General features: G+C 40.3%; 2 protein-coding genes across 4 annotated transcripts in view; one reads left to right on the top strand and one right to left on the bottom strand.

The window, feature by feature from the left end:
* TXNRD2 (thioredoxin reductase 2) overlaps positions 1 to 483 on the bottom strand; it is a gene marked incomplete at both ends in the record, with an annotated part of 31,828 nt that extends 31,345 nt beyond the window's left edge. Inside the window, one exon of the mRNA XM_084272214.1 lies at positions 408 to 483. Within this exon, the coding sequence (XP_084128340.1) occupies positions 408 to 483 (76 nt within the window). The remainder of the gene's footprint in view (positions 1 to 407) is intronic.
* COMT (catechol-O-methyltransferase) lies at positions 61 to 25,399 on the top strand. 3 transcript variants are annotated; one of them, XM_084272217.1, is made up of 5 exons: positions 61 to 163; positions 18,173 to 18,455; positions 20,105 to 20,298; positions 21,472 to 21,603; positions 24,090 to 25,399. In XM_084272217.1, exons 2-5 carry the CDS (start codon positions 18,173 to 18,175, stop codon positions 24,267 to 24,269), a joined length of 789 nt encoding a protein of 262 aa, XP_084128343.1. In that variant the 5' UTR covers positions 61 to 163; the 3' UTR covers positions 24,270 to 25,399. The 3 variants fall into 3 exon arrangements, with proteins under 3 accessions (XP_084128343.1, XP_084128341.1, XP_084128342.1); XM_084272215.1 differs by lacking the exon at positions 61 to 163 and adding an exon at positions 3,897 to 3,920; XM_084272216.1 differs by lacking the exon at positions 61 to 163 and adding an exon at positions 6,547 to 6,569.
* The last annotated feature ends 781 nt before the right edge of the window (positions 25,400 to 26,180 follow it).

Genomic DNA, 26,180 nt, shown 5'->3' on the forward strand with positions numbered 1-26,180 from the left:
GGCGCGGGGGGTCTTGCCCACTACGCAGCGCTTTGCGGCCCAGGGACGCCCTCTGCAACTCGGGCTAAGGGACGCACTCCGAGAGAGGCACGGGGCCGGGAGTGGCTCCGAAAGCCGCTACGGATGGAGGCAGCGCACCACTCTCCCCGCCTCGGCCGCTGAGGTAGGAGAGTGGCGCCTCCGGGAAGGTCGGGGCGGGGGGAAGGGGAAGACGACAGCGGTCTCCGTTCCCTACGGCGGTCTCTCAGGTAAGGTGCCCGCGGGCTTCTCCTTGCCGTGCGGGCTGCGGGGAGGGCTCAGGCGATCCTCCCCAGGCACTCTCGGTGTCAGGAGAGGGCAGCGCGCTTCCCGCGAGGGGAAGCGGTGGCGCGGCCTCTGCCAGGCCCGAGCGCAGAGACACTTCGTACCTGAGAGGGCTCGTACCGTACGGCACAGCCCCGAAGCTCCCAGGAAACGCTCCCGCCTCCGCCACAGCGCCGCCATGCTGTACGGCAAAGGGCCTCCGCGCCGAGCCAGGACCCCTGCAAGGTGGCCGGGCAGCGCCGGTGTGGTGTCGTCGGGTCGGTAAAGGCGGCGGAGGGGCAAGGGCATAGTGCCCGCCCAGCGCGAAGGCCTGAGGGGAAGCAGCAGTTTCCCTCCTGGAGAGCGCTCGCCTTGCGCCCAGAGCTACAGCTTCTAGAACCACTGCGAAGCTGCAAGAGGCCTCTTTTAAAAGGCGGAGCACACTGTGGCGATAGAGAAGCGCGTTTGTGTTTAAATCAGGCAGGAAGGGAACGAGCCCCCTGCATTTTGCTTGACTGGCTTCCCTCTGAGATGCTGCTGGTGCAAAAGGAGTTCAGAGAGGGTGTTTTGGGACCGAAGAGTAACGTGGCGACTATCCAGAACCTTCAGGGATATTCAGAGCCCGGTGTTTTCCCGCCTGAAATCGCAAATCCCTTTGTAACAGACGCGGTGAGAGGCGGGCTGTCACGGCCCCTTCCTCAGGTGCAGCGAGCAGACTGAAAGCTAAAAACCTCTAGGAAGGATTGAAAATCTTTTCCTTCTCACTAAGCATTACAGGCAACATGTGATACGGTTTCAGTTCCTCTGGCTAAGATACATCCAGTGCGGAGAGCAGGCGCCTGTGACTCAGGTCTGAGAGAAGCGACTTCCTCAACCGAAATGGCGGGGCGGGGCCTGTGAGGCAGGTCAGTGAACTAACCCAGCACAAGCAGCTCTAGCGCCTGGTACAGCCGTGGTGGTACAGCTGTCTGCACAGGGAACGCCTCTGATGCCTCACAGCCTTCGGCAGTATTTCCTGTCCCTGTGCCACATGCCAGCGTTTGATTAAACGAGGGTGATGCTGCTGACCTACTTCGGAGGGGAGTTGTGAGTTATTGATGCCTGTAATGCATTCTGGCAGCTTACGGTTAAAGGCCTCAAAGTTTGCATTGATTAAAACAGCACCGCGGGGAACGAGGTCTTTCTCATTCAGAAGCGCTGGCTGTTGGCCATTACTGAAGCACGCTAGTGCCTGTACTTGCTGCTGTATGTAGTGAGTTGTACGCAATAAATGCCACGATAGCCAAATCAGTTTGGGACAAAGAATCAGCTTTTTCTCGGGCAGAGTGAGCTGATGACACAAAGGTAGTTTTAGGCAGTCGTGGTTCAGCTGTCTCCGGAGCAGAGGCCTGGAGCACAAGGGGGCAGCATCCAACCATTTTGTTTGAGAAACCATCAATCACAGCTGAGGAAAACGTCAGGAAATTAAAACATTCGTAGTTTTGTAGAACTACCATCACCACCAGTGTAGGTATGAGGAATTTTATTCACTCTTTTAATGCCTGAAATGACATGAAACAGGAGTTACTTTAGTAAATGGTTGATGACTTGTCCTGCATCGCTGCTGCTAAAGAAAAAAAAAAGCAAAAGAAAAAAAGCCAAGCTCCTGCCCCCCCAACTCCTGCAGCACTAATCAATAAATCACTAGAAACACTATTACCCACTGCAGCATCAGTAGAAAAATATGACTAGAGCATATGGGGAGGCCTTTGAATTAGAGACACCTCAAGCATATTGATATTAATCTTTTATGCTTTTCAGGTACCAGCATATAAAGGTGCTTTAGCTGCTCATTTTAGCCAATATCATTAATTGAATCAGGCAGCTTTGAGCATAAGTTTTTCACACGGCATTTATTTCAGACATGTAGGATCAAAAGTAGAATTAAATCTCCCCAAAGACAAAACAAGTTTGTATGAAGAAATGGTCCTGCAACATTATGGTATTTTGCTAATAAGGAAAGGCCTTAAATGTAGCAAAGCTGTTGATAGAAAACACTACCCTTAAACAGTGGCAATTTAGGAAAGAAGTGATGATAAATTTGGAGTAATGCTTCTAAAACTTTTAAAGATAGGATCTTGGCCAAGTGCCCATTCTAACAACCACATTGTACATTAGCATTAATGCTTGCTTTCATTTTAGAGCTCAGAGTCTAGGTGAACCACAGCCTGTGCAGCAGTGGTGAGACGGTAGCTTCTTTTAGATGTTGTTCCTAAACTCATCAGCACACACCCTCACTTTTCTAGCTTGAAAGCGAGTTAGTTGCTTTCCCCTGGCATCCTTCTTAAGTCATCAGGGAACCACAACTATCCATAGCTGCTGCTGTGTGACTGGCACAGACTTGTGTGATGCTGGTGTGTCACCAGCCCTCTGGCTGTCTCTCACAGCTAATGATAGAGCACTGTGCTTCCACAGGCTAAGTAAGGCTTTCCCATCAGCAGAAGAAAGCACAAAGTCTGTGTAGTGCCACTCTGCTCCTTCTTGTGCAGTCTCAGAAGTTTGATCACCAAGAGCGATAGAGGCAGACAGCAGCAATGGTCTTGCCCATGCTGACAGTATCAATAAGAGGAATAGTCACTGGCATTTTCTGCAGTCAGCACTGAGCAGTTGTGTTTGCACTAAACTTCAAAAATCTTTCTCAGGGACCAAAACCAGATACTGGTTATCAGGTGTGGTTTCTGGTGTGTCTGGCTCATTTATAGCTCTCTAATTATTTTGTGGTTAGCATTAAGCTGATTGGAATAATTAGTGATATACGTTTTTTACATATGTATAATACATATTTTAATTTCTTTTAAGAAAGCAAGCATTAAGTCCTTTAGTGGCAAATACATTCTAGTATCAGGAATCATTTACATGCAGCATTGTGTTTCTGTGGTGAGAGCATATTTCTTCAAAACTTGGGATTACAAAAAACCCACCCACCTTACAAGATAGCTATCAGACATAGTATCATATTTCCACAGAATTTTGTCAGTTGTAAGTATTCATAGATTAATACATTAGATGTGGTTTGGTTTATTTCCAGGGGATGTGTTTATTCAAAGTACTTTAAACAGTGTAGTATTAAAAGGGCAGAGGAAACACCACTGTAATACATTTCAGAATGGTATATAAATCCATTCAACAAAAACATGGGGTTTATAAGGCACAAATGGGTTCTGTTAACAGGCAGAGTTTCTCCTTTTGAATTTATTAGAAAGACAATTTAAATGTATTGAAATACCTTTTGTTAAATATATCAATGGCTTGCTTACAGTCTTCCTCATAAAGACAACCAGGACCAATACCTTTTCTACCTAATGTTTCAGAAATTTTGACTTTTCAAACACGTTGTCTTGTATTTCCTGTTTTTCTGGCGTGCTTTGCTTCACGTCTCACATTCCTAGATTAGTGACCTGGCAGGGTAGGGGAAAGAAGAGAGGTATCAGGTAGATACCATCTTTGGAAATCATCCCGTTGTTTCTTTTTTAGTGGGTGGGGTGGGAAATGGATTATATCAGAGGTTGCATTTTGTGACGTGACCTAATTAATAATTTACAGAAGGGTCAGTGAACTGTACTGGATCACTGGATGAACTAAGAGGTCTCTTGCATCAGGTACAACATTTTGATTTCTTACTCTCTCTCTTGTGATTTATTGTACTTTCTTTGTTGTTTTGTTGTTTCATCTTGCTCCTCTGGGAATGTGTAGCATGGTGCGCTTAGCATTAAGAAGGGGGGTGAGAAGAACACGAGGAAGAAAGTTATGTCAAATGGTGAATACAAAAGTGGAAATAGTGACTTAGTCCTTGGCAACTGAGAGAACTGTATCCCAGATGTACAAGAAGGACAGAATAAATGGTAACAGAAGGGTGCTTTCCAGTCCTTAGGCTTTTTTCAAAGCAATGTAAAACCTTCTCATGATTCAAATCGCTAAATATATGGATAATATTCTAACATGGGGGTTATGCTGACAAGTGAGGATCCTTATTTGAACACATAGATCCTGGGTAAAAGAAGTATTTTTACCGCTTTTATTTGAAGCTTCTTAACTAACTTGTGTAGCAAGAATTCTCTAATTACTTTTTGCTAAGCATTGCTTTACATTGGCATGAAAGAATCTGTGGCTGTTTGCTAACAGTACAGCTCTACTGTATTTTTCTGCATTTTTGATATCTGCTTTTAAGACTTCTGACAGTCTTTAGGAGAGTTAAAACTCAGACTGGTAAGGGAAGAAAGTGACTAATTGTGGTTTATGAGATCAAAGTGATGGTCAGATTTCCATGTGGAGTCCACAAAGTTTACAATATTTTATTAAGATGGGACAAATATATCCCATTAACTAATAATTTTTAATGTAGGATCTGGAAATGTATCTGTAATTACTACATTGAAAAAGCTAAGAAAACTATACAAATCATAGAACTACTCTAAATCAGGTTATAATTTAAATTCCATTTAAAAATGTAATTCTAAAATGTATCCAACTATTCTAATATTTACTAAGTGTTCCAAGAGGACGTCTTGTTACAGAGAATACATCCTTCAGGTAATGGTGTTTTATCTGCTGGAAATGTTGGTGCATAGGTTGATTTAACAAACAAACCAACCAACCAACCTGTTTTCACCTTTGCTGCCTTTTTTCCCCAGAAATTTGATTGAGATTAGGACTTCTTGTTCAGTATTTAATCTATGGCATTTTATTCCTTCCTTTCTTAACATAGAATCCTCTGTTCGTAGTTTGTCCTAAACAACTAATTGATTGCAAGTGAGGTAGAAAGCCAGCAGAAACAGATGAAGCCTCAAGTAACACAGGTTCTTGACTTCATTCTAATACTTCAACAAAAAATAGAGGAGAGAAAAGACAAATATGGTATACTTAACTGAGCTTCAAAGTTTTCATGAGGGGTTGTAGCCTTAGAAAGCAGGACTTTTTTCAGTCTACATGACAAGATGCATATATTTAAGATGTATAGTAAACACAAAATGGTCTAACTGCTTCTATTATCTGTTAAATTTTAGAGCACAATTTTACTGGACATCTCTTTTAGCTGATTTCTGTGGGTTTTTTAATCTGTGGGCAGTTTCCTGATTCATATGTGAGTGGTGCTTCTTTTCTCACAATTCCTCTTTTGCATGTTTCTCAGCAAGAGAAACTAATTTGACTGTTGAAACCAGCAAATTCTCATAAAAGAAAATCCCTCCTGTTATTCTGAAAATGCAAGCTCAAAAGAATTTTCTTCTGCTCAGTGTTTCACATGATCTGTGGGATTTATGATAATGTGCTAGGTCTCCTGTCTCCCTTTGTTTGGCTTTTAAAAACCAGCCTTTGGCCAGGATTATTAGAAGGGAATGTCACTTGTTGTTATGCCAGGCATGGATTTACTGGAAAAACTTTAGCTCTGCACAAGAGGCACTGCCATGTTGCATTGTATGACTGCAGCTGTACAGCTTCTACTTGAGACTGGGAACTCTACATGAGCAAGTCTGCTCAAGTTTGTGCAGACAGATCTGAGTCTAACTTTGTCAACTGTCAGACTGAACTAGTTAGTTATTCTGACCTGTTGCCATTTGTGTGCTAGTACTCCTAAGCTAAGACATCCTGAGTCTACACTTTCCTGTGGATGGAGCCTGTGAATGCAGTATCCTGACGTTCTGCAACACCAAACCAGTGTTTTCAGATTTGTCCCCACATAAAAATTATATTACACCAATACATTTCTAGTTCTCCACAATTCTCTAACCAGGGTACATAGTTACTATCTATACAAGAATGTCATGTGAATAGTCTATAAATTTTTTTGTATTGTTATTATGTTAATAAAAAGTATTAAGATAATCCTACCTATATAGACCCTATCTTAGCAAAGCGGTAAATTAAAGAAAAGGCATCAGCTACTGTCTAACAGTGTACCAAAGAAGCTTCTCTTGGAGAACAAAATATCCCATAATAATGTGTTACAAGATTCCAACTTTATATTACCTTGGAAGCAATTAATGGACATTGTCACATGGTTTGGATGGTTTAACTGAACCTCTGGCTTCATCTAGTTTGCAGTTATTACCATTTACCATTTTTACTTCTGCCATAAAATATCTGGACCACAGAAGGGGTTACTTTGCAGGCATAGCCTGTATCATGCAAATAAACAGTTGTGGGCAGGCAGAGGCAAGTTTGCTCCTCCCATGCTACTAGCCTGAAGAACATGATTCAGCTCAAATTTAGAAGTCCTCTAGTAGCATTGTCATGGGACACTGTGCAGTCTGGTAAGTCTTGGCATGAATTAATGCTGCTAAGCAGAAGCTTGGCTGATACCACCAGTTCACAACTAGCTATAGTTAATAGCAAGGACATCTCCAAAGAATAGCTGAGTGTTTACAGAACCAGGTCAGTGCCTAGAATAAGTTTTAGTGGTTTAAGCTCTTCTCTGCACAGCCCAGCAGTGGAGGAGATTTTCAGTTAATGTTAACTGTGGGCGCCATCAGGGATCATGCAGACACAAGCCATTGTGTTCACAACCAGCTTTCCACCAGACAGAAAATAACTGTCAGTGATGCTGGAGCACAGTATTGCTTATTTAATTCTTTGTTCTGCCTGATGTCTGGATTATAAGAAAATACTTGTTGTGCTAGAGCTCTGTTATGCATGAAAGGGATACTTCGAAGTTGTTCTGTACTGACATTGGGTACTGTGCTATATTGCAGGGTCTTAGTTGTGTTTCGGTTAGAGTGACTGAAAAGATTTCCATCTTCATCTACCTCTTCTCCCCACAATTTTTTATTCAATTCATCCACTTAAAATTTTTTATTCTTCTCTTGTCAATCTCAGGTAGTCCCTAACTCTTTCAAGGAACTTTTTCCTCATCCGACAAAGCCTATTTTCAGATCTTCATCTCCTGTTTCTGCCACATTTGATACAAACCCTTCCTTTAAATCTTTAAAAAGTTTCTGGCTAGAGCTTCAAACACTTGCTGAATAGGTCTGAGTATTGTAGTGAGAAAACAGTGGAGGGCTAGTGCCATGTTGTGTTTGGGTTTTGGTTTTTCTTACTATTTTCTTTTATGGTGTAATTTAATTGCAGCTTGATTAGATTGTTTCCATCTTGTAGGAAAAAGATATAGTCAGTCAAGCCAAGAAGGTTTATTAGAATGTCTCCTCTTTTATCTTAGAACTGTTTGTAGCAGACTGTTTTTCCAACTAGAAGCTATAGGAATTCAAATGTATTGGTTATAATATATTAACTGCACCTCCTTCTGTAGCTGCTGTTAAGCAATTTGCTATATGTACCTCCCCTCCCTCCAGCAGCACTCTATTTAAACCACATGCTTAGGTCTTGTTTCTACAAATTCTGCACTGGCTGTAGCATGCCACGTCTGAGCTGAAAAAAGAAGTAACTCCCTTGGGCCAAATGCATTCCTGGAGTTGCTTGATTGAACAGTGCATTTACACTGAGTACAGAGTTGGCTCATACCTGACTTTTTTAGCATTGGCTGTGCTGTTTCTAAGTAACAGCAGTGTCATTAGGAGACAGATGAATAGTTTTCTCTAAGGTTATTAGAGCACCGAGCACCTTTAAGGAGTGCAGAAATCAGTGAAAGGAGGAGTTGGGGAAAAGGACACCGCTCCTTTTAGAGTCTGTAACTGAACTGATAAGCTATTCCTGTGATGTGATCGAATGTGACTGAATGCTGCAGACTCTTGGACTCTTATTCTATAAAATCCTCGTCACAGCAGCACAGGAAAAGATCGGAGGGAACAGCTTCTGCTGTACTGAGAAAGGTACATATTTATATTTTCTTTTTTCTCAGACTTGACATGATTTGCTGTCTTAGGTAATGTCACTATTTTAGACAGTGGTGAATATGAAAGAAGCGGTGTTTTCCACGTTCTGACTGGTACTCATTGCCAGGAAGGCAGTCTGTGGGCAGCAACAGCTTTCACAGTGAAAGAACAGGACATATTTGTGTGTAATGCATTTGTATTGTATTGTAAACCTTGACAGCTGAAAGAAGTGAGATGAGATAACCCCAACTAAATTGAAAATGTAATTTATAGCTGTAGGTATGCTGGAATTTGGTACTCATTTGTATTCAAGAAAAAGCTGAATGCAACTCAAGCTTCAGTTCAGTCATGTTTGGCTGAATAGCTGCTTTTACAAATGTGTTGCTGCAGCTGTATTTTATGGGGGTTTTCATTCTGAAGAGAGAATTCTGCTACAGCAAAATGCCTGTGAAGAACAAACAAAAAACCTAGTACTTTTGCTTGCTAGCCCTGTTGCTGCTTAGAGTATCTTTCTGGTGTCTTTTGCAGACATTAATTGCCATCTGTCCTTTAAAAACAAACTCATATTTACCAATACCCTCAACCACATATTATAGCGATGATCTCCATAAACAACCTTTGCTTCATCTCTGCTTAAGCTTACTTTTTTTCTGCTTACTCAGACGTGGATTCCTCTGACAAAACCCTCAGGTTCAGAGTCTCATGCATTTGCACAGCACTGCAGTATTCAAATGCAAAAGGAAATTTTCCCGATTTACAGTGTTAGTTTGCATCAGTGGAAAAATATTTTAACCACATTAATGCTGCAAACAACGTACTTGTCACTCATGTTTAGCAATATTTCTTAGCAGCTTGAGGCTGATAGCAGATTTATCTCTGCCAGTCTCATGTTGTCTTTCAGCATTCCTTTGGGATCACTAGAATCAGAATTGTCTGGGAATTTGCTGAAAAAAACATAAATTTGGCAGCAGTCATTGAAACCAAATCTTAATGTGTGAGGCTATCCATACCAGTTTTGCTAAACTCTCCCTGGACAGATTTCTCAGAAAACAATTTCCAACTAAATTAAAAGACACTCTGTGCCCACTCCAGCTACTTTACTGGGGCAGGCATTCACTCGGGATTTGAGACTCAGGTCTCATACCCTGCTCTGTCTCAGTTAGGCTGCCCCTTCCCACAAAGTGCTTTGGTTACCTGCTGTGCTGTGGTGGATCCCACCTCGTCTGGCATGTTAGAGCTGTTACTATTTCCACAGAAATAAGCCATCGTTTTAGAAGCGATTTCCTTCCTGCTCTTTCAGATCCCTCGGTGGGTGTCCTCACTACCAAGTTCCAGGAGTGCTCTCCCCCGTGGCCTGAAGAGCAGCTTGTGGAGAGCAGAAAGCTGGGAGAAAAAGATTTACACTAGATTAGCTGGTAGTCTCGCAAGCAGGGCAGAAGCACACAGTAGGGATTTGGGACACTGAGGATTCAGTCCTTGGTCTTTGTGATATGTAGACAGAATGTGAAATAGGTCTGTCACAGTTATTAAGACATCTAGTCATTTGGGTTTTTGTTCTTCCAGCCCTTTCTCCCTGTCTCCATTTGGGTCAAAAAAATCACTCAATAGCAGCTTGTTTTACTCCCTGAAGAATGTGAAAATCTCAGCTGAGAAAACTTTTTACAGAGCAGCTCCTAGTGTGCTGACAGGCAGAGCACTTTCTACTTTTAGCAGTCCACTGCCTCCTGGATGGGATTTGTACAATTCAGCTGAGCTATGCCAACGACCGGCCTCAAACATTCGATGTGACTGTACTATTTGTATTAGAATGCTGGAGTGGGAATAGGGACTATCAGAAACAAATCCTTCTTAAGGATACCTGAAAGGATCTTATTCATGAGACTCTGTTTTTACTGGACCTTGAGCAAAGTTAATGAACTTCTTATCTTTGTAGAATTCTCTCACACCAACCTCTGGCTTTAATTGTATATAGTCATGTGTTCACTAGGCAAGTCTGGATCAGAGTGCTACAAATCCACGTGGTCCTGCTTGTTGGACAGACATGAGGCCTCTGTGTGTGGCCAGTTTATTCTAAACCCTGTTTTTCTTTGTGGCACATAACCATTATATAAAACTTTTCTTTGGGTGATAGCACCAAATAGGCTTAGACAATGTCTACTGTGAAGGGAGTTTTAAGTGGGTAGCAATTATCCTAATTGAAATCTATCTAGCAGGAATTGATTTAAACACCCTTATGAAGCTTAGTAGGCAACAGACACTTTTCTGTTCTTTTCATTTCAATCAGTAAGAAGAAAACTGTATTTGTTTCCTTTCAACCTAGAAGAGGGAAAAAGACAAGACAAAAGGGCCCTGGGAGGTAGGGGAGGGGGCAGAAATAATCATCAGAACTTTGCATTTATAGAAATCAGAAATTTTTTGTAGTCATGATAGTGAAGCTAACTTATAGTAATTTGAAAAAAAACTAGGAAGAAGGAAACTTAGATTTCATGCAACAATTACTTGGTGAAAAATTATATAAAGTCTGTTCAGCTTGTTTTCATGATGTCAGTGGAAAATCTGAATGCCAAACTCTCAGACACAGTTTCCATTGAATTACAAGCTATTCACATTTGGCAATATGCTGATTATTCTTCACAGTGTTGCACTAATTTGAAAATACACCACAAGGAAAGAATAGGATGTAAAAAAGATACTTTTTGACCTTTAAAAGTACTAATATGAAGCTGTATGGATTGTGTTGCCTACAGCAGCAGGGTACAATATGTTTGGCACAAGTTAGTTTAGATTTTCTGACCAAAATACTCCACCTCCCTTGCTGTGGGAAGAGATTGAGAAAAGTAAAATGCCACGTTAAGAGAGATTGACTCATTCAAGACAACATAGAAGAGTCAGGAACTCCAGTCCCAGTCATGGCACAGCACAGATCTCCTCTGGCCTACTGCAGAGCAACAGGTGTTGTTAAAGTATGTGCAGAAATGTCTTCTGCATCGATTTCACAATGGTTCTTAACAGTTAATATATACTTATGAGTAGGGGAATCCTCTGCATACTTTACTCCATGAGATACTTACAGGCATAATTTCAGCAGAAGCTTTTAAATAGTTTGAATTTAAACCTTTTAAACCCTTTTCTAGAAGTAGGGGGTGCACCTACGTCTTGCGCACAAGCAGGTGTACATGAGGGTTTAATCTGTTAATTTGTATGGCCTTTATAAAAAAAACCCTAGAAAACTGGATTATTATATTCTTCTCTCTGTAGATCTAGCAGCATTACCTCTACAATGAGTTTAGGCCCTGTTGTCCCTAGGCACTTTACTATTGTAGATCATTTCTATTATCCTCAATTCCATCAGTGATGGAAAGATTCTTTTGCTAAAGAAGGTTGAATGATATAAATTTACCAAGCACTCCCCATTCACCAGGTTATATGAGCTAATAAAGTCTAAATTAGATTCTAAACCCTTTAGCGTCAGAATGCTAAAGAACTGTCTGGATGCTTGGAGACTCCTAATAAACTCTTAAACAACCAACCAGTTCTTGGCAGTTAGATTAAATGCATGAAAAATTATAGCTAGATTGGATGTAACATCATCTTTCCTCAAAGACCTGATTTGTCAGCAGGTTGAAATGACTTAAGTAAAGTGTTTGAAGCACTGTTTGTCTCCACATTTTCCCTGTTGTGCATCAACTCAAGAATAATAATATCACATAGGCAAATTGCTGTCTTGGTATCCCAAAATTCATTTATTTTCTTAATGCAGATAAAATCACTTTGCCTTTCCTCAGGCGCTATCCATACATCCATAGCAGGTACTTTTCTGACAAAAGTTAATTCAGCTTTACAACACCTTGAAAGTTACAGAAGTAGCAGTAACTTTAACTTACTGTTGTGGGAACAGAGAGGTAGGTAAGGCAGCTCACCCAAGATCTGATCACAAAAATATTGCCAAAATGAGACTCAAACCCAAGTCCCCTAATTTAGGATCACAAAGTCCTGGAGAGTAACAGTTTAATGTACATGCTGTCTTTGAAGAAAAGATTTTTCGTGATTATGTTTTGGACTTAATTTTCAGTGCAAAGCAAGATCAGTTTATCCAAGCGGTAATTGTAATGAGAAGTACTGTAATTAAGCTTATAAGGATTAATTTTGATTAGAAAAATGTTCTGTCCAACAGTTTTCAACATCACATGTATTTTAGTACCTGTCATCTCTTATTTTTGCATCTGTAGGAAATAAAGTCTTGTTAATTACTCATAATGTAATGAACTAAGCTTCAGAATAGGCAAACAATCAGGTGTGATACTTTTTACCACTAATTGTGGAACTGTCTAAACATCTATCCTTATTAAAAGTAAGGGCATTAAAGGTGCTTACTACAACATCTTATTTTTCTTCTCAGTAAATATCAGTTTTTAGCAGGGGAGGTTGTTTTGGAATCTGAGAGCCAAACAGTAGCAATTGGTAGTTCAGATCAAATCTCCAGAAACTCCTCTAACAGTGTTATAAAACTTCATACACGTTTTATGAAACATCAAGAAAAATCCCAATTTGAATTCATCTGGTTACTTGCAGTTACTTTAAAAAGTAACGTTAACCGTTGTTCTAATCCTTATTCCTTTCACTTCAGGAAATTCTAAGGCCAATTATTTTTTAAGAGTACTTTGAAAAATTTACCTGAAGGATTGATAAATAGCATTACTACAAGATTGTTACTGTAACCTTTAGCAAAATGGCTGGAGTCACCTGTACAAGAATATAAAGAACTGCATGTATTGTCTTGTGTGTAGCATCTCATGGGCATTTTTATGGTTTTAGAAGAACAAGGATCATACAATAGGGGATTATCTACCTTCTTACTAACTTAACAACTATTGCCGTAATAATAGATCCCTAAATCTAAGCCAGTCTCTTGAGGCTTATTTTGTAGCCATTGGTGGAATGACTTAGGTATTTTATCTTCAAGGGCAGGTAAGTTGGGGCAGCAGATTCCCACAATTTGTGTTTTCTTCTCCCTTTGAAAGTGTCTTTTGAAACCTCTAAGCTGAAACAGAGGTACTCCCATTCAAATGCTGATTGTTTGATTATGGTTTACATCAGGGAAAAACTGCTGAACTGCATTATCAAGTTATGATTTGGTCTTATGAAACCTGCCAAAATGAGTAAGATTAGTAGATGCATATGAAAATAACCCAGTACTTTGAAAGACTTGTCAGCAGTTTGACAGGTCCGGGCATGAAATTTTAATATGTTTTCTTTCAAACTCTGTCTTCTCAAAAGCAGATTTAGTGATACATGTTATTCATCCCTTTCCACAATATTATCCCTCCAGTTTTCTGTTTATTCCCTTGCTGAATTTTTTATTTTGCATACTATTTTCCACTTCAAATTTTAGCTTTCAAAGAGAAAGCTTATTTTATCATGGTGTTTCTAATGCCCAGAAGAGGTTGCAGTGCTAACCTGTGTATTTGCAACCTCGGTACAGGCATTAAATAATAAGAGTGACTGCCTTGTAATAAGTGGTGATGAGAAACTTGACTATCTAAAAGTTAGGTTTTATTGCATATTTAATGAATCTCATGAATCCACATTAAAGCTAAAACTACAGTTGCATTTTCTAAAGCTGTCATAACATGACTGTCTCTTAGGTAATGGTGGTTTTAAATTGGCTGAATTACACAATTTTCATATCAAATATTTTCCAGCTAAGAATATGGAAGCAATTACCTATTTTGGTACAATTTTTTTTTCCCAGTGGACACATGGCCATCACCAGTGCATATTGCTCTTTGCAGACTGCTTTTATAGGCTACTGCTATCACTAAATTTATTTTCACATCTGAAGAGAGAAATTAAGAAGGACAAACTTTGAAAAAGAAACTGTGTTTAACAAAGTAAAAAGGAGAGAAAAACAAGAGGTGTCTCTTTTGCTCCTCACCTTCTCTGGAAAGTTGTTTTCAGGATAATGCCTTAAAGTAGCTTTGCTAAGAGCAACCCCTGCTGCCATTTTATGAAGGGGCTGGGGTGTTATAAAGCAATAATAATAGTACAATAGTTGCAAAACATTGTTTGATACAGAAAAAAAAACCCAACAAAAAACTTGTCTAGGAATGGAAAAAAAGCCACATCTATTATATAGGTTGTTGCTACCTGTGAGCAACCTCTAAGGATCTGTGTAGGCAGGTGGGCTCTGCTGTTACATATGGTAGCATACATGTGGGACTCAGAAGTGCAAAGACTTGAGGCACTGTAAGAAACAGATCCCTCTGAGCACTTCATCATGGGAACAGCCAAACTGAAATGCTTCCTTGCTTAAGTTTTCCATCTAAGACCATCCCCAAATTAGACACATTGGATAGCTTTGGGTTTTTTTTTTTGGTCTGCTTGATTAATGTTACACAAAATGTGTAAAGAGACCATTGCTAACAGCCACTCACCAGTCTGGATCCAAAGGAAGAGAAATGTGGGTCAGTATTTTGCCTTCAGAGGGAATTCTTGGGTGAACTTGAAGCAGTAAGATTTCATAACTGAAGATCCAGAGTTTGTTTCCCACGTGGCCCAGCAGAACTACCAGCTTCCCAGACACGCTAAAGGGCTGTCAGCCTACTCATGCTTTTGCATAAGGAATGTCTAGAACCGATGGAAGGCTGTGGCTATCTGCATGGTTCAGAAGCATATCCCAGTTTACACCTTTTTGTCAAACTAGTTGAATCTCAGTATCAAGATGTCACAGTGCAGTACCTGCTGTGGGTAGCAGCAGCCTAAATGCAATCTATGTCTTTGAAAGGATAGAACATGTACCTCTCAAACAGGACATCTTTCTCTTCTAAAGTGCACTCTTTTAATACAACAGCCTTTGAAAGGTTACTGCTGTCCAAGTAAGGATCAACTGAAGTTGCTAAAAATCTGCTGGTCTAATCCAAGTCTATATAGAGCCTGTAGCAGCATGGGAAAATAGGACAATGGAAATCTGTTTTGCTGACATGCCTTACCATGACTGGAAGCAATGTGAAAATGGAAGGGCAGGGTTTTACTATTATGTGGGTCCTTTTTGTCATGGTATTAAAAAAAAAAAAAAATCTTCAAAGTCTATTCCCAGTCCAAAAAAGAAGGCTCTGCATTTCTGCAGGACAGGGAGTGGGGTTGAGCTGGACGACAGATACTATGTCTTCCTTGTTTTGAAAAATCTTACCCAAATGGTCTAATCTCTATACTATGCAATAAAGGAAGAAAGCTGCTCCTCAAAAAATACACTACCTATAATCCTGCAGCTGTTGTACATTCTTGCTGTCCAACAGAACTTTGAAGGGCAGCCCCCAACATGCTGGCAGAATCTTGTAGTGCCAAAGCAACAGCCTGTGGCAAGTTGTACTTAGAGGATGTGAACGTGTAAATTGTAACCAGAGGATTATATCTGGCAGAGTCTGAACTAATTCTGAATGCCAACAGTCTTCAGTTCTAGATAGACCTGAGTTGGACAGCCACCAAGTTAGTCACTGGTGTGTGGAGCTCATGTGGTTTCCCTTGTCCAGAGGCAGGAAGGTTAGATACCTGGCTGGCATCAGTAAATGGTTTCTGAGCTTCATCCATTTGTTGCAGTTCAGAATAATTATCTCTCAACTATGTCAAGTAATCCAAATCCAAAACCAATCACCATACAATCAACTAAACGATGAAAACAAAGTGAAGAGATATTTTGCTGTGAAACTAATGGTACTTTCATAGCACAATCCAAGTTTTTAGAGGACAGGTAATGTCAAACATCTACATGTAGAAGAACTAGGAAGAGTAGAAATCCCACCTGGAAAGTACAGGACAATTGAACCTAATCAGTACAACTACTAGTGCATAGAAGGGAAGTAGAAAAATCAACATCAGGGGCTTCATCCTGGTGGTGTAAAGAAGCAGGTTCTTAATTAGCTAGGAAACAAAATTCAGAAAGTCTAAGAAGGAAGATTTTAATGTGTTAATGATGCTGGCAAACCCTGGACAGGGTCTCAGGTTAGACTTTGCAAAGAAAGCATTAAAGGTGGCATTATTGTTGGTAACTATTTAAAAGCAAGAGACTTTTAACTGCTCCAAATAAATCATCCTACTGTGCAACTAAGATAAGTCGATGGGTGAACAAACATTGGTTGAGCATATCTCCATGGAAACTCAATCATCATCTGAACTCAAAATGTGTTCTGCATGATGATTCAAAATTTAAAGCAGTGGGGTAGATTTTTCCCATGTAATGTGTGTCTCAGGTCCCACTACAGAAGAGAGGTCTGACTACCTGTAAAATTTAGGATTTTCCTGGCGAAAAGGAAAATTACTGGGGAAACAAACAAAAAAAAAGGAAAGCAAGAACAGGTAGGAAGAGATCTGGGGGAATATTTGGCTAATCATTAAGTCCCTTTACCTCTGGTCTTGGGCAATGTAAGCAAATTCTTTGAGGACAGTGTAGCTCCTGTTGGAGCAGTGGTTTTGCTGAACATTAAGGCAAGCACAGGTGGAAGCTGTTCACCATTTTTAGCAAGCTGGAAGAGAGAGACTTAACAGAAATAATCAGAGGGTAGAATGAGGTGAGAATCATCCAAAAATAACAGTTTAAAAACCAGTGCAACCCAAGGCAGCCTGCTAAGGTTAAGAAATTGGTTCCAAATCTTTCAGATGTGTGTTCAAATGCCTGCTTAAAGAATAAATGACCTTGGCATTAATTCATCCAAATACTAACTGAAGCACATTCCAACCTGTGCTCTTCTCCTGATGTGCAACTGTCAGCCCCCGCCTGTGGGAAGCAGAGGTGGAAAATCGGAGATGTTATAAGCTACATCATCAGAACTAAGGTGTGTTTTGGGTTGTACCAGAGGAGCTTCACATGCAGATCCTCAGGCAAATTTCAAGCCTTAGTTTGGCACCTTCTCAAAGGCAAAATAAATTCCTTCATTTGAAGAACCCTTTATCAGATCTTTTGTGCTATGACTCCTGCATGGAAGTACAAGCACCTTCCTGTATACTGGCTTGTCTGAAATCCATCTGAGTAAATGGCTTTTGAAGGATTTACTGCTTGAGCTGTACAGGGTGACATGCATCCCATCTGCTGAGCTTTATGTTGAGATGCCCTAAACTCACACACACCAGCCATACTGCACACACAAAGACACCTTCAGGCATGACACTGAATTTCAGGGGGAGAATAGGCACAGTCCCACCAGATAATTTGAGCCAGCCTGTCAGAAGTACAGTGTGCCTTTTTGTTACATCTCTTGAATTCCATGAGACTGAGCTCTTCTCTGACTCAGGGATTCAGCTTTATATTTTTATAAGCAGTGAGAAAACATCTTTACAAAACTACTTTACAAAAGGAAATTATCTTTTGTTCTCAAAAGTATCAGATTGATGTCTCACATCAAGTTTTTATAAGCAGGGAAAAAGTTTACCCATTCCATCTGAGTCCCTCTGCTGCAGGCCCTGAAAGGAAGAAGGCAGGTCCAGTTCTACTGAAACATCAAGCTCAGCTTCTCTGCAGAATATGCAAGAAGGGCAGGTGCTTGTAAAGAGCTCTACAGTAGTGAGTTAGGACCTGCAGTCTGATTTCAAACAGATTGTTACCTAACAGTACCCAGTTTCTGATGATACAGTGCTGAAAATTAAATGGTGAGGTGTTCTGTGTTTCCTTACTAAGGCCAGTGTAGAAATTTTCCAGTGCTCAAAAGTTAGGAGAGTGGGGTCACATGCAGGCTCTAATTTAAGATTTTAAATCCTTTGAAAAATGGTTAGGCCAGATTTGATGCCAAGAGGCTCCTTGTGCAGTGGCATGCTTGGAGCCAGGACTGAACAGATGTGTGGGGGAAGGGACCAGAGCATTAAATAAAGCTACTTGTTGACTGTCTGGAAAATTGGCTTCTAAAGGGAGTGCCAGAGAGCACCATCTATTACCAAGTGTCAGAGAGTAATTTTAATCTAATCCAGACAATATCATAATTAAAATCTGCGTGTTCCTATTCAGTATGGTTGGTTGTGGGTTATTCAGCTTTATATTTACGAAAAGGATAGCACTGTGCCGTGCCACCTTAACACTGGGCTGTTTTTCTCTTTCCTTCCAGATGCTGGACTGCTCTTCAGGCCTTTTGTTCATTGTCTTCCTCCTGCTTTTCGTTTTGCTGCTCTTTGTGGTGCTGGTCAGGAAAAACGGCACTGCTGCCCTTATCTGGAATGAAATAATCCGTGAGAAAATAACCAATTTCATCATGAATCAGAGCAAAGAACAGAGGATTTTAAATTTTGTGCTGCAGAACGCAGTCCGAGGAGACCCCTCTAGTGTGCTGGACACTATAGATAAGTACTGCTCCCAGAAAGAGTGGGCCATGAATGTGGGCGATGAAAAAGGTAATTGCTGCAGGGAACAGCACCTGCAAGATCCTTCCAGACTAGCACAGCACAGAACATCTCACAGTATGCACATGGTAACTTCCATCTGCTGCAAAAAAACCCCCACAACCCAGAACAGCCTTGTGGTCAGCAGAGTAGTTCTGTAAACAATAACACATGCTTGTGCAGATGTCTTTGAGGAGGACTATCCTGTGAGTAATCCAGGAAGTCATAGGACCAAATCTGGTTTATGTTGTGTACATTGCAAGTGTGTAAGCAGAGGGTGAGAATTTATGTGAAAAATCTGAGCTTGTATTATATGTCAGCTCCTATACAGGATGGCCTTAAGGCATAATTCATTAAGTACTTTCAGAACTTTAAGCAAAAGAGAGTAAATTGAAAAAAAAATAAGTATTTTAACTGTATGAGTTTTGTGTATGGAAGCATAAGTTATGACTTCCTGTTCAAGGGAGAAATTCTACGCATGTAATACACAAAGCAGCCATTAGACATTGGCGCTACTTAGCAAGTAAATCATGTTGTTCTTGCCTCCTAAAGGAAAGTATGCAGACAAAGCATTTCTTAGCTGCAGGAAAGTGACAATCTTCTAAAAAAAAAAAACCTGTAATGGCAAAATGTTAACACGTTCCCTGTATGAATTAGACACAAAAGTACCTCTTGCTGGGAAATTGCAGGGGGAGTTTGCTTAGTCTGGGATTAACATAGCTAATGAAACACAAGTGTAAGCTTTGTAACAAAAATGCTTCTCTGTCATGGGTACATTTTGTGAAACTAGCTCCTCTGCATACCAGGCTAGGGTGCTTAGGGCAACAGAACAGTAGGTGGTGGCTGAGTAGGAATCCTTAAAGCTCTAAACTTCGATTTTTTGGGATTATATTTGTAAAAATTTCACTCTCATTTTGGTCTGACAGGATGACATTTCCTCAGATAAGAGCCATCAAAGTTAATGCATCTTTAGTTTCTAAGATTTTGAGTGACCACATGATACCAAGATGCAAGCATTGCACTATTCAGAAAGAAATAACATCCAGGAAAATATCACGTAGTGAAATGTGTATGTGCTCTGAAAATAATCCACAGCTCAGGGTACAATCCCTTTAAATACTTTTTTAGATCAGTTATCTAGTTTCTAGCCATACAAGTAAGAGCTGGCTTTCTCACAAACAAATTGTTATTCTTCAGGACTGAGTATGGTAAACTGTCACTTCTTTTTCAGAACGTTTTTTGTTAACAATTGACCAACATTTTCCATCCCACAGATTTGTCTAGTGAATCCAAATATTTTGCAACTTTATAACTACCCTTTTTCCCTTTAAAAAAGAAACATGTAGGATAAGAAACTATCTATCAAACTACTGCACATAACATTTGCAACAATTATGAGCACTCAAAATTCAGGAATTACATATTTCTCAAATATGACCAGTTTCTGCAATAAGTTACTGGAAAAAACACTGCTTTTTCCATTATAACACTATAAATAGTTAATTCAGACACTTTCTTGCTTAGAAATCTTTATATTGTAAACCTAAGTAAACCCTTAGTGTCCTGAGCAACCAAGTGCAGTGACTTTGTAAATTTCTCACTAACTTGTTTTTCTCTATGTTTGATTTTGACAAAAGTTAACCTGTTTTCATTCTATCCAGGTTTAATTCTAGACAAGACATTGGAGGAGGTCAATCCATCAGTTGCACTAGAGCTGGGAACATACTGTGGCTACTCAGCAATTAGGATCGCTCGGTTACTGAAGGAGGGAGCTCGTCTTCTCACTGTGGAGTTCAACCCAGAATTTGCTGCTGTAGCTAAACAGATGATTGAGTTTGCTGGAGTACAAGATAAGGTAAATACCATTTGGTTTGGGTTGGTATGAGAGTGCAATACATGGAGAGTGGGACTTTATCCATAGAAGCAATAGGTTTAAATTTGTTTTTTACTTGTCAAACAAGTACAACACCCTAAATGTTAGGGAGCATGCAGAGTTTAGCCATAAGGCTTGATAACAAGGAAAAGCAACCAGTGTCTATGCAGAAGACCAAGGCCATCTAGGTTGTCTGCTCTTTTGTATATACACTGCAAGGGAGCTAAATTTGTTAGCATCAGTCAGGGGTCCAAGTATGACACAAACCCAGCTGAGAGTTAGTAGGATTTGAGAATTGTTAAGATGTGTGTGACCAAAACAATCAGGGCTGTTCTCCAAAGTTCTTCACGGTGTGAGTCAGGATCAGCATTCGTAGGGGCAAGACCAGAAATGATCACATACATCCCTGTCTCGACAGTTTGAAAACATTTAATCTTCCAGCTTGGCCTCTTCACTGTTCATTGGTTAGTACAGTAGACAGGCCATTAGCTGAGAGCTATTTTCAAAATCCGTAGTGACTGTAAGAATAATGCAGACCTGGAGGGAGGCTCCAGAGCTGGTTATTTCACTTATAGTCACAGGACATCAGCACACAGAGTCTTTTTCATAACCACTATTTTTTTGTAACCACTATTGCAGAAATGCTTAGATTTGCTGACATTATTGAACTGCAAGACTGTCTCACAGATTCCTCCTCCTAATAATCTGAAGTCTTTCTATGATTTCTGACGTTTATTCATAGACATTTTGTATTTTTTTCTTGCACCCACAGTCCTTATTAATTGAACTAGCTCTGTGCCTAGTTACAGTCCCTGACCTCTCACAGCAGTACAGCTGAGGACTTCAGTATGTTACCTCCAAGAAGCTCAACTAGAATATGTTTCCAGTAACGAATCACAGTAAAGAAGTGACAGGTCACTTTTTCTGCTATTATTTAAAACAAAATCAAACCACCCAAATCCATATTTTGGAACATAAATGAGCTGATTTGACAGAAAGAAAAAAGTACATTTGATCTAATTATTCAAATTATTCAGCCGATGCAACATTGAGCTACAAACAGGACCATTGATGTTTGGCAACAATTAAAAAAGGAGCTAGAGACATGTGCTTTTCTTAATGATTCACAATTCATCAGATGGATTTGCATTTCAGGTAGAACTCCTAGAAGGCCCTTCAGAGGAAATTATCCCCCAGCTGAAGAAAAAATATGAAGTGGATACTCTGGATTTTGTGTTCCTGGACCACTGGAAAGAGAGATACACACCAGACACCATCCTGCTTCTGGTCAGTTTGCACAATTCCAGTCTTAATAGTACAATAGCAAGCACTTTGATGTCTGAGAGGTCTATATTCTATATGAAGGACCTCATAGAATGAGGAATGTCAGCCAAAATAGCAACCTCACAAGAAAAAGAACATTTTGGTGACAGGATCCCAAACTTTTATTAGGGACAACTGCTGGCACTACATAGATCAGGATTTGGCAAATACTGTTGAAGCATTTTGTTGCCTCAACAAATGGGTCTGCAGTAGAAATCCTAACCTGGAAGAGTGCATGATGGTCTGGGTCTTAATGCTCCCCAAGGAGGAGTGTCTGCATGGTCACTAACTAGAAGTCTTGACCCAAAACCATCTTGATCCTGGGACCTACATAGCAGCCCAGCACCTCTTCTCTAGTTTCCTCACTGTCCCTTTTATGTTGGGGTCTGTGGTGCCAACAGAGCCTTCTGATGAACTACTATTTTGCTAGCTCAGCTAAATACCATCTTCTGAGAGTCTTTACTCCACCTAATTAATTAACTGCAAAGCAACCTTCTGGAGGAGTGCAGACTACTCCAGTTAGGCACTTGCTAGGGAAGTGCTGTGCATCTCTATCTCCAGCCCTGAACGTGGAAGTTATGCTCATTTCTTCCCAACCTGCCTTAATCTTCACCGTTAGCACTAGAAAACCAGTTGGCTGTAACAGCAGTAGGCAATGGTAGGTGAGGTAACTACTGGAGGACTTCTGGACGGGAAGGTATTTTTAAAGTGTTCAATAACTGTGACTGACATCTGTATTTATCACTACAGCATATACAGATACTCTCCTAGCTTTGGAGCTGCAGGCTGATAAAATTTTCTACAGCTGCCTAACTATTTGTATGGAACCGTTATTTTGCAATTATTTTCTTCACAAATAAAATAAACCCACTGTTTTTGAGGCTGCCTCTTACACTGAGAGCCTGCCAACTACTTCCTGACCCCTGCTTGAGGACGACATGATTTTTTCATCCAGGCTCCCCTTTTTTTTTAATTTCAGCCCTGTCCTCCAGATAGCTGTTTGAAAAGGGAATTTGTTTGGGGTTGAACAGCCAGTATTGAACTTACACAACAGTGGCTAAAAAAAAATGTTCCCTCCCTGCAGTTGTTTTTTTACCCAGAGAATGTTTTCTTTTAAACTGGCTGTGTAAGGATGACTGAGCTCTTTTCTCTGGGAAAAGCTATCACATCCTTATCACATCTTAACCTCCACAACACAGCCAAAACAAACAGGTAGTATAGTTCCATGGTAGTGGTCAGTCTGATGTAACTGATACAAAGTTGCCTTCTTTAAAAAAAGTGTGAAATTAGGAGAGGAAAGATAAAGAAAAGATCCCCATTTTTTCTCAGATGTTACAAACCTTCTAACATGTAAGTTTGGCATGTATTGCAATATAAATAGTAAATATGAATAAAAATATTCAGATGAAATATATACTGAAAGTGACCCAAACAGCATTCCTTCTCATGAACTGATAGAAAAGCCTGACATGAAGAGCATCTGAAATCTTGATGGCCAGTGCAAAATACAGCATGTTGTCACTTGTAGGTTTCTACAAGCTGTGCAGTAGAAACAAACTGGAGCATATTTGCCACATCTCTAAAATTGCTTCTACTGTTCAGTCATCAGAGGCAAAGCAGTAAGCTAAACAGCCTCTGCAGCACACTGATCAACAGGACTTCTCTAAGATACAGAGAGCAACACAAACCGACCCTTGTTTTGGCTACAACTGCTGCCTGTAACCACAGGATAACCACCAGCCTGATTAACTACAGACTTTCTGTTTTAAAACAGCTGCTAAGCTCAGATAAGCAACTTAAACTAGACAAAAATGCTAGTAAAAATTAGGTTTGTAGGTGTACTTGAGGATAAACATTGCTCTTGAAGTGAATATTTCAAGTTCTTGATGCCTTGTGGACATTTGTCAGATGGATCTTCATTGTGCACAAACCCTGCTTCATGCCCAGCTCCTGAACAAACTGGCAGAAAGTTGTAGAAGATGAAAGGAAAACAAGTGCAGAAGTTTGAGACTGGCCAAAGCAGACTGGTACATGCCAGTCTCTCAGGTGACCTTAAGAGTTACAACATTTTAATGCCAGGTTTTCAAATCTTAGGCATGAGAGTCAAACAAAATCATCTTACTTTGCTGATCATGTAGGCACAGTTGGAAACAATCTGAGCAGCAAATTGCACACCTCCACTGCCCCTGCTTTGCTACTTCAGAACCTCAATGATCCATCTATCAGCATCGCTCCATGTTCTACTGATAGTATTAATGGAAAAAGTCAGCATATTAAACATGACCACAAAGGATTGGAGAGTTACTTGGCTTCTCCCTCCAAACCCATAGTATAATGTTTTTTTTTTCCAATGCAGGCACTCTAGTATGAGATGATTAACATGAAAGCACGTTACATTCAAGCCCATGTCTGCTTAACAGCCACCATGAAGCAATTTCTCTTCTTTCTAGGAATGCAACTTGCTGAGGAAGGGCTCAGTTCTTCTGGCTGACAATGTCATCTTCCCAGGAGCTCCAGAATTCCTTAAGTATGTCCGCAACAACCCCCGTTTCCAATGCACTAACTACCCATCTCATCTGGAATATATGAAGGTGGAAGATTCTATGGAAAAGGCTGTGTTTTTGGGATAAACAGCACCATTAACACTCAACCTTTGTTTCCAATTAGGTAAATGCAACTACACAGGTTAACTTGTCCATGCTTTAAATTTTGTGGGGTTTTGGGGGTGGTTTTTTGTATTCTGGAGCCTGTAATTAAAAGCAAGCACTAGTGGAGATCATTTTAGACCAGGTGGAAGCCAAGATCAGGAGTAAGTAGGGTAACTGCTCAAAGGCCTGTTCCATTGTTTCACATAATTCAGCAAACCCAAGGCAATCCACATTGCCTTGTTTTGACCAAGACATCATTGAATAACAACAGTCTGTTATATTGAGAGCTCAAGCCTGAACAACCATACTTTAGGCTTAGGATGTGGTGGAGAAAGTTGCTGCAAGTTCTGAAGACTTGTGTACCCAGGCTAAATAGATTAAGCATTATTATCAAGAGTCAAAAGAAGCATACATGATGCAAGAGGAGACCATTTCAGGAGCCTTGATTTTGCTAAATTAATCCCACTTAATGCAGTGAAGGCACCTATTGTGATACTTGACACATTTTTGTGTAGTTCCAGCAGAAGCTCTTCATCTCTACCTGAGAGAAAAGGGCATGGACTGGAAGAAGACTATTGTCTTATCACTGCATAGGTCAAACACAAATTTTCCAGAAGACAAGTAAGTAAAATTACTAATCTGCCCATGCAGAGGTAGGGAAAACTGAAGAAGTAAATAGATTAAAATAAACACTGTTATAGATAAAAAAAAAAAGGAACAGGCCCTTTCCAAAAGAAGACCAAAACAATGTAATATCAGAGACCTTGAGAAAATGCTCATACTTACTTTTCCCCTCATTATATTGTATTGACATAGTGTGTGCTTTTAGGGTCAGGGCAGGCTGCTTACTCTGAAGTGCTGTGTGTGTTTTAGATGCTATATAAAGACCAGAGAAATTGGGTTTTATCAGGTGGGTCCTGCACACCTTGGTTACCCTCAGTGCTGTTAACACTATGTGAATAGTGATGGTTGTCACTGAGAAGATACAAAGCCCAATCTGAAGTCTAACTCACCTGAAGAATGATCCACTGGCATTTCCTAGCATGTCCTGCTGTGATTATATAATGAGGTGATGGTCACATTTATAAATAAAAACTAAAAGAACATTAGAACAGGCACGTGACTTCCTTTGTTTCTCATGAGTTCTCCACTGCATTTGGGATTTCCAGCCTTGGAAGAGCCACAGAAAGATCTAACATCTGAAAATCAGAGTGAAAAATCAGGTACAACCATTCTCATCTTCCCATTATGGATTCTTTCTGACCTGTTACAAGCTTCTTCCTTTTACAGGGCACCTTACTGAAGTGGTATCTAGCCTGGCCTGTATGCTATAGAAAATCCATCTCCAGGACACTAACAATGAGCTTAGCAGAGAAGTGCCCCACAGTACAAAAGAGAACTAGAACAGTTCAGAAACGGACCGAGCAAACCACAGTGTGCATCCCAGTCAGCTTGCAGTATGTGCATTTCACAGGCATATGAGAAGGTGACATTAACAGAGCTTCTTTAACAACTTTAACTCTGTCACATTAGAGAAGCACACAAGATTTACTATACAGGTTAGGTTATGCAGAAGCAGCCCCTTGTGACACTGTTGTGCTGTCCTGCACAGGAGCACAACCTGAGTTCTAAGACTTCCATCTCATTCTGTGAATAAGTCAGTGATTTATTCTGTAAGCTTGCATAGCAGCACATCCTTTTGGTATCCAGGCTCAACTGAAAGTCACTGGGCCAAAGTTCTTCAGGTGATTCCAAGCAATTTTTGCATGATTTACAAAAGAAAATAATCTTCAAGCCAATTGTACACCTAAGGTCATGCCTCCAAAGAATCCTCCTTTGCTTCTAGCTTTAAACACCTTTGCACCTAAAGAGACACGCCTGTAAGACATGTAA

The sequence above is a fragment of the Gallinula chloropus genome (genome assembly GCF_964237585.1).
Source record: "Gallinula chloropus genome assembly, chromosome: 17".
Taxonomy (NCBI): Eukaryota; Metazoa; Chordata; class Aves; order Gruiformes; family Rallidae; genus Gallinula; species Gallinula chloropus.

Excerpts from the sequence above, each read along its gene's own strand:
- COMT (XM_084272217.1), top strand. The coding sequence starts at position 18,173 with ATGCTGGACTGCTCTTCAGGCCTTTTGTTCATTGTCTTCCTCCTGCTT. Across the intron at positions 18,456-20,104 it reads GAATGTGGGCGATGAAAAAG|GTTTAATTCTAGACAAGACA; the intron begins GTAATTGCTGCA and ends CATTCTATCCAG. Across the intron at positions 20,299-21,471 it reads TTGCTGGAGTACAAGATAAG|GTAGAACTCCTAGAAGGCCC; the intron begins GTAAATACCATT and ends TTTGCATTTCAG.